Genomic DNA, 7,367 nt, shown 5'->3' on the forward strand with positions numbered 1-7,367 from the left:
TGGGGAGGCCCAGCTCAGAGCTGCAGCCATGGGAGGGGCTGAGCATGGGGAGGTCCCTGAAGTGTTCAGGAGGGAGCCGGCGGGGCGGGGAACGTGCAGGCTTCTCCACCGAGCTGAGCTCTTTCCTGTACCTCAGGCTGAGGTCAGAGCTGCAGGCCAGGTCTGAGGAAGGCCAAAGCCAAGGCCGGGCCACAGCTGCAGAGGTCTATGCCTGCCAGGAGACGAACCTCCCGTCCCCCCCCAACCCCGCCTCTTCTGGGGGCTGGAGGCAGCTGTGAAGCCTGGGCCACTTCGCACATGGCTCAAGGTAAGGGACAGGAGGGCCCTTGCCTTGGGCAGCCACCACGTGACCTCGCCTGCCCCTCTTGGGCTCTCTGCACCTGGAAACACTGGCTATGGGTCCCGGGTAAGTCAGGAGGCCTCCCGGCACGGGTCCCCAGAGACCAAACGCCAGCCACGCTTCTCCAGACACAGGCAGCAGCAACTCCTGCTTCCGTCAGTCAAAAAGAATTTATTTGGGCCGCTGGGCGTGCGGGGATAGCGGCGCGGCCTGGGAAGAGGGGGAAGCGGGAAGCGGGAGGCCTCTCCCCACCACCTCCCCCGCCCACCCCCGCGGCGGACGCCCGCCCGCTACTCCCGGTAGTGCACCCTCTGGTGCTGGATCAGCTGGGAGCTCTGGCCGAAGGCCTTGCCGCAGGCGCCACAGGCGAAGGGCTTCTCGCCCGTGTGGGTCCGCAGGTGGCGGAAGAAGTGCGAGCGGCCGCGGAAGGCCTTCCCGCACTCGGCGCACTCGTAGGGCTTCTCGCCGGTGTGGATGCGCTGGTGCTCGATGAGCACGGAGCTCCAGATGAAGGCCTTGCCGCACTGGCTGCAGGCGTACGGCTTCTCGCCCGTGTGCAGCCGCTGGTGCCGCACCAGGTTGGAGCTCTGGCTGAAGGCCTGGCCGCACTCGCTGCACTCGTAGGGCTTCTCGCCGTTGTGGATCCGCAGGTGCTGCGTGAAGTGCGAGCTGTGGCTGAAGGCGCGGCCGCACTGGCCGCACTCGTACGGCTTCTCGCCGGTGTGGATGCGGTGGTGCTGGATGAAGCCCGACCAGCCGCGGAAGCGCTTCCCGCACTCGTGGCACGCGTACGGCTTCTCGCCCGTGTGGATGCGCTGGTGCTTGAGCAGCAGCGACCGGTACTTGAAGCTTTTGCCGCAGGCCTCGCAGCGGTGCGGCTTCCCGCCCCGCGGGCCGCCATGCCGGACCCCGGGCCCCGACCCCCGGCCGCCCTCTGGCTCGCCCGGCTGCTCGGGCTCCTCCGCCGCCCCAGGGGCTCCCTGCGACAGCAGCGTCACGCGCCACGGGCCCCTCTTCTGGGAGCAGGGCGCGGTCCCCGGCGGCTGGCCCATGGGCCGCTCCAAGCTGGACTCCTGCCCAAAGCGGCCCCCACACCGGGGTCTACGGGAAAGGGTCCTCAGTGCCCCCCGGGCCTGGTCCGCCCCAGCTTCAGGGTGGTGGGGGTGGGGGGACGACGGGGCCCGCTCCGGCTCTGCCTCCGAGTCTGAAACGAGACGTGGAAGGGCAGATGGCACCCTGTCGCGTACCCCCCTCCGCCGAACCCCGGCCCTGCCGCTCCAGCTGCTGGGGCCCGGGGTGACCACCGACCCACCTGGACCACACCCCCTGCTCCAAAAGGGGCTGCCTGGGCTCCCGGCAGGGATGGGGCCACTCCACGACACTGCCGGGAACAGGATGGAGTCTGGGTGGCCACAGTCTCCTGGCCTGGCCCGCTGCTCCCCTCCTAACACTGTGGTGGGGAGGGTCGGCTCCCAGGGCTTCCATGGGGTGGGATTAGTGCCACCCCAGCCAGGCTGTAGGGGGAAGGGGATGGGACCAGAGCACAACTAGGGGACTAGTGGAGGCCCAGGGTACCACACGATGGGTAGGGGACCCAGATGACTCCCTGGCCGCAGAGTGCCGCTGAGCAGCAGATGCTGGCTGGCCACAGCTCTAGGGCTCAGGGAAGGGGTCTGGGCTGCACTCACAGCCTGGGGAAATGTCAGTGACAGACCGGGACTGAACCGGGTGGGGTCTTCTCCAGCACAGACGTGAGCACTGGGGCAGGGGCAAACGACCTGGTGTCCTGGCAGTGGTCGGCCCGATGCAGGGCTGCTGCGGAGAGCCCGGCACGCGGCAGCCGTGGGATGTGCACTCGGGCAGGGCCCGGACGGGGGTTCTGCTCACTCACCTGGCCAGCAGGTGTCTCTGCCGATCTGGACCTCCTCCACACCTTGGAGATCCAGGCCGGACGGCTCCTCCTCCTGCAGTGGCTGGGAGAGCGCCTCCGGGCTGCAGCCAGGGGAGTCTGGGGGCAGAGGGGGACGGGGGCTCATCTCCCCCTCCTCTCCAACCTAGCCCAGGCCTCGCTCAGCTGCCTGTAGAATGCCACCTGCTCCTTGCCCTCGTGGGGGGCCCGCGGGGCTGATGTTCCCCAAGAGCCATAAGGGGAGACAGGCGCAGCCACGGGACACTCCTTCCCTGAGAGCGAGGGGCCCTCTGGCACTGCTTGGCTGCTCCGGAGCGTGGGGCGGTCCTGGGAACATGGGCCTTTCTGGGCTGCAGCCTTCACACACTGCCCTCTCCCAGCCCCCAAGTCGCTCACCACCACCTCCGGAAGCCCTGGGCACCTCCGGGCGGTTGCGGGGGGGGGAGCGGTGCTGTGACACAGTGCTCTGCCTCCGTGGAGGCCCCAGGCCTGGGGCTCTTGTGGACACCAGAGTTCTGGGGCCAGGAGGGCGGGGGTGAACTTTTGTGACTGGAAGGGGCGCTCCTTGTTTGTAAAATGGCACAGAAAGTCCACACTTGGACGTGGACACGGAGAAGAGAGCTGGGGTGGGGAGCAGCCAGAGCTCAGGTCTCAGTGCCAAGGCTGGGAACCCTGTCTGAAAGCCTGCCCCTGCTTGGGGGCAGGGGGCGCCGCCCTGGCCACAAGGTCCCTCCCCACCTCCGGGCTGCCCCTCCTGCCCCAGGGCTCCAGACCATGCCTTCCAGAACTCATTCTGGAAGCTCGGGCTCTGGCGGGCACAGCTTCATGCCAGGCCCTTGGCCAGCCCCACAGCGCCCTGGCTCCCAATGTCTCTGTCCTGTCCCACACCCCACCTGCCCAGCTCCCTGCTCTGGAGGCTCGGGGACAAGTGGCTGACACCTCTTTGGACCAGTTTCATGCCCACCCCAAGGACAAAGGGCTCCCCGCTCAAGGATGCCCTCTGCCCCTTCCCGCCCCCTCCAGCACTGTGCCCAGCTGGAGTTTGGAAACTGGCTCTTGCGTCAGGTGATGTGAGAAACTGTGGGATCCAGCTGTGGTGCGGGCACGGGGACCCCAGGTTTCCCAGGGCAGGCCCCACCCCCAGTGCTCTCTCTGGCCTGCACCACCCACTCTGGTCTGGGAGCAGGGAGGCTGGCACTCCGGAAGTCCTGGTCTCACTGGCTGGAGGGCCCTGGGCAGGTTCCTGAGATGCTGGGGTCTTTCCTCTGAGGGTGGACCTCACGGCACTGAGGAACCCACCAGCAAGGGAAATGAGGTCCAGAGACCGTGAGGGGCAGCCTCTGCCCTGGACAGCAGCTTGACCATGTGGCCCAGCTCTCTCCGTTGGGCTGCCCTCCTCCCCTGCCCCCTTGGACCTCCCTGGGCTCCTCCACCCTCCAGCCACACCTCCTCCTTCGCAGCCTGCCGGAGGCCCCATGCCTCTCTTCCTTAGGGTCAGTCTTGGTTGTTCTCCTGGCAGGCAGCACCCCTCGCCCATTTCGGAACGGTACAGGGAGTGCTGAAGCTACTGTCCACACCCCTTCTCGCTGGGCAAGACCCCTGGGCACCTGAGGACACTTGGCTGTGACTCAGGGAGCGCAGCCTGGCCTCCAGGCTCTTGCTGGATCAGGGGCAGCCCCACTCTGCTGGGGCAGGAGGACCTGCGTCCCGGGCACCGTCTTCGCATCCGGCACGACCGCCTTGGTCAACACGTCTTCTGGGACAGTCCCTCCCTGGTTCTACGTCGTGCCAGTTAGGAGACGCGAGCCCCGAGCCCCAGCCTGCTGGGCCCAGTGGGGGGAGGCGGGCTTGAGGGCCCAGGCCTGAGCCCCACTGATGTGTTCTGAGTCCCACCGGCCTCCATTGGCTCACATCTGGGCTTCCACGTCCCTGTCAGCAACATGGGTACGGCAGGTCCTACCTTGCCAGGCTCTTGTGAGGAGTGACTGAGAAACTGGAGGGGAAGAGCAGCCTGTAATCCTGACTGCGTGGGGGAAAGGCCTGAAAGCACCGTGCACGGAGAGGCAGCTGGGCCTGCAGCGTACGCGCTCCCTCCTGCAGCACCCAGCTCTGCCCCCCGCAGCCTGGCCACCACTGGGACGGGCAGGAGGCCGGGGGCCATCCCCGAGCCAGGCGCAGCACAGGTTAGGAACTGCTCCCGTTCCGATCCTGGACGGAGCTGAGGGCTGAATCCCGCATTCCCTAGCCCTGTGTGACCCCTGTGGGCCTCACTGTCCTCATCTGCTAGGACGAGAAGAGGACAGTCCCTGGGCTCCAACACAGCCCGCACGGAGTCCTCAGCACAGAGCTGGCGCGTCCCAGCTGTCATCACGTCACGTCCCGTAATGCCAAAAGTGGGGTGAAGCACGCCCAGGCCCTTGACCTGGTGGTCATCAGTCCATTGTGTCCTCAGCTGTGAGAAGTGAGGCCAGGCCTCCTGTGGCATGTGGGGCCCGGGCAGAGCCCCTGTGGCTTCCTGATGGCTGAGTGTGAGCAAGACCCAGGGGCACCCCACGTCATGGGCTTGGACATCCTCTCCGTCCCTGGCCCCCACCAGTCACTGGCTACTTCCGCGCCTCTGACATCCTGAGTCCCTGCCAGGAGGGTGGGACAGGCCGGCAGCCATCCCTGCACGTCCCAGGGGGCCCCCAACCCAAACTGGCCTGCCCAGAACTCTGGGTGCTATTTTCTTGGGGTGGGAACAGAGGCTCACAAAGGGAGAGGGCAGGACACAGGACCCTACCTGAGGCTGCTCTTCCCCAATCCCCCCAAACCCGGTCCCAGGGGACTACAGGGAGCCATCGCTCACAAGGCTCGGTCTCTGGCCTCCGCCACGGATGCCCCTGGCCTGACCCAAGTGCGAGGGTGCAGGAAGCCCGGCACCCGGTGAGCTGCCTTGTTTCCAGCAGGCAGTGCCAGCGTGCGGGGCGGGCGGACGATGCAGGGAGGCGGAGGGAGTGCAGCACAGGGTGAGTACCGTGGTCATGACCGTGGAGGTGAAGCTGGGCCTCGCGCTGGCAGGTTCCAGGTGTCCCTGGTGACGCAAGATTGACCGGGGACGGGACACGAGGGGGCTCCTGACTGTCCCCCAGGGTCGCCATCTTCCCCGAGGCCTGCTGAAGGTATGCACACCTGGGACCTGGGGAAATGAAAACCACGGAAGGATGAGGGGGGCAGGGGGACGAGTGGAGGGTGGGGGCCATGCCAGCTGCCCATCTGCCGCAAGGGAGCTGGGGGCTCCTTCATGGGGTGGGGACAGAACAAGGATGCCGGGGGGGCCACATGGGGTCTGGGGGAGATCAGCTGGGCCCTGGTATGTTTACTCCGCCACGTCAGGTCACAACGACGGCACCGGCACCAGCGAGCACCGTCTGGAGCGCTGTCCCAGCCCAGAGCTTAGAGCACGTGGGGTCTCCCCGCAGAACCTGCCGTGCGCCGCTGGGGGCTGCCGCCCCAGAGAAGGGTGACAAGGCGCAGGAGCATGAACGTTCCAGATTAAATCCTAACAAGACAGTTCCTGAGGGGAACACCGCCGCCCTCAGACCCCGCCGAGCCCCGGAGGCTGCGGGCTGGAGACCCCACGGGCAGCCCACGGGGCTCCGCGCCTCCTCTGCGTCCAAGGCACCTGCTTTACTTTGGTTCGCAGGAGAGGCTGGTGCCCTGGGAGAAGGGCGTCCTTCCGCACGGTGGGGAAGCGGGGTCCTTACTGGGGTGTGACAGGCCGCTAACAACGGCCACTAACACTGTCTGCTTCAAGGACGCGGGGAAGCAGCGGCCGCGGGGCTCCGGGCCAGCGCCTGGGCCATCTCGGCACACCGCACTCCCTCGCGACGGGAAGGGTCGCGGACACTCAGGGAAGTGGGCCCAGGTGGACGCAGGGTGGGGCCGCAGTCAGGACGTCTGCGCGCGGGCCCTCCACCCGCTCCGTCCCGCTCCAGTTCCTCGGTCCCTTCCCGGGACTTCTCAGGGAAGGCGCACGCTCCCGGCCCGGCTGTCCGCGGCCGCCCGCACGGGCTCCGGGCGCAGACGGCACGCCTCACTGCTGCAGGCGGGGGCGGGCGGAGGGACAGGCACGCCCCGGCCGGGAGCAGGCCTTCCCGGCCCCGAGCCCGAGCCCCGCGGGGAAGGGCTCCATCTCGGGGCGCTGGGCGGCAGGGCGCGGGCTGCCCGGCCGAGGTCTCCGGCCGCGGGCTTCTCTGAGCCTCCGCGTCCCCCCTGCAAAGTGGGCGTCGCGCCGGCTCCATCTCCGCCCCCTCGCCGGGGCCGGTGCGCCCGCTGCGGCCCGCACCCCGCGGAGGCCTCCTCTGCGCCCCGGGGCGGCGGGGAGCCCACCCGCGCCCCCAGGCCGGGCCCGGGCGGAGGTCACAGTGGCGCGGGATGCGGCCGGGGCGGGGCCCGCGGGGACGACGCGCGAGCGCGGACTCGCCGCGCACCCCCACGGCCGCCGCCGCCGCCCGGCGCCCACTCACCTTCCGAGCGGGAGGCGGCCGCCCGCGCGCCGGCCGGAAGTGCGCCCATGCCCCGCCCCGGCCCGCCCGCGCGCACTTCCGGGACGCTCTGGGCGCCGGGGGACTCCGCCTCCGTGGCGGGGTCGGGGGCGGGTCGGGGGCGGGGACTGGCGCCGCGGGCGGGTCGGGGGCGGGGCAGGGGCGGCGGGCGGGCGGGTCGGGGGCGGGGCCGGGCGGGGGGCGGGGGCGGGTCGGGGGCGGGGGCAGGTCGGGGGCGGGGCCGGGCGCGGCGGGCGGGTCGGGGGCGATCGGGCTGGGGGCGGGTCGGGGGCGATCGGGCTGGGGGCGGGTCGGGGGCGGGGCCGGGCGCGGCGGGCGGGCTCCGAGTTCTCCAGGAGCAGCTCCGCCCAGGGCGTCGTCAGGCCCGAGCGGCCGCCCGAGCGGGGACCCGCTGGCCGCCGTCTGTCGCCGCCAAATTCTCTTCTTTCACGGCGTGTCTCAACCACCCGTCCGGGCCGCGCCCCGCCAAGTGTTCCCGAGCTCCGCGGTGTGCGGAGGGGCGGCCGCAGGCTCTCCCGACCGCTTACCGCGAACGCCTCCCGCACGCGCGCCCCGTGGCTTCTGCGGCCGC

The 7,367-nt window shown here is 69.7% G+C and overlaps 1 protein-coding gene across 3 annotated transcripts; it reads right to left on the reverse strand.

The window, feature by feature from the left end:
- Window positions 1-503: 503 nt before the first annotated feature.
- On the reverse strand, window positions 504-6,810 carry GLI4 (GLI family zinc finger 4). Of its 3 annotated transcripts, XM_045981781.1 has the most exons (4): window positions 6,758-6,810; window positions 5,098-5,427; window positions 2,232-2,348; window positions 504-1,544 (listed from the first exon to the last, which is right to left on the reverse strand). In XM_045981781.1, the coding sequence occupies exons 1-4, from the start codon at window positions 6,804-6,806 to the stop codon at window positions 631-633; spliced, it is 1,410 nt and encodes a 469-aa protein (XP_045837737.1). In that variant the 5' UTR covers window positions 6,807-6,810; the 3' UTR covers window positions 504-630. The 3 variants fall into 3 exon arrangements, with proteins under 3 accessions (XP_045837737.1, XP_045837747.1, XP_045837729.1); XM_045981791.1 differs by lacking the exon at window positions 6,758-6,810 and having other exon boundaries at window positions 5,266-6,731; XM_045981773.1 differs by lacking the exon at window positions 6,758-6,810 and having other exon boundaries at window positions 5,098-6,731.
- Between the last annotated feature and the right edge of the window lie 557 nt (window positions 6,811-7,367).

Source organism: Meles meles, chromosome 1 (genome assembly GCF_922984935.1).
Source record: "Meles meles chromosome 1, mMelMel3.1 paternal haplotype, whole genome shotgun sequence".
Taxonomy (NCBI): domain Eukaryota; kingdom Metazoa; phylum Chordata; class Mammalia; order Carnivora; family Mustelidae; genus Meles; species Meles meles.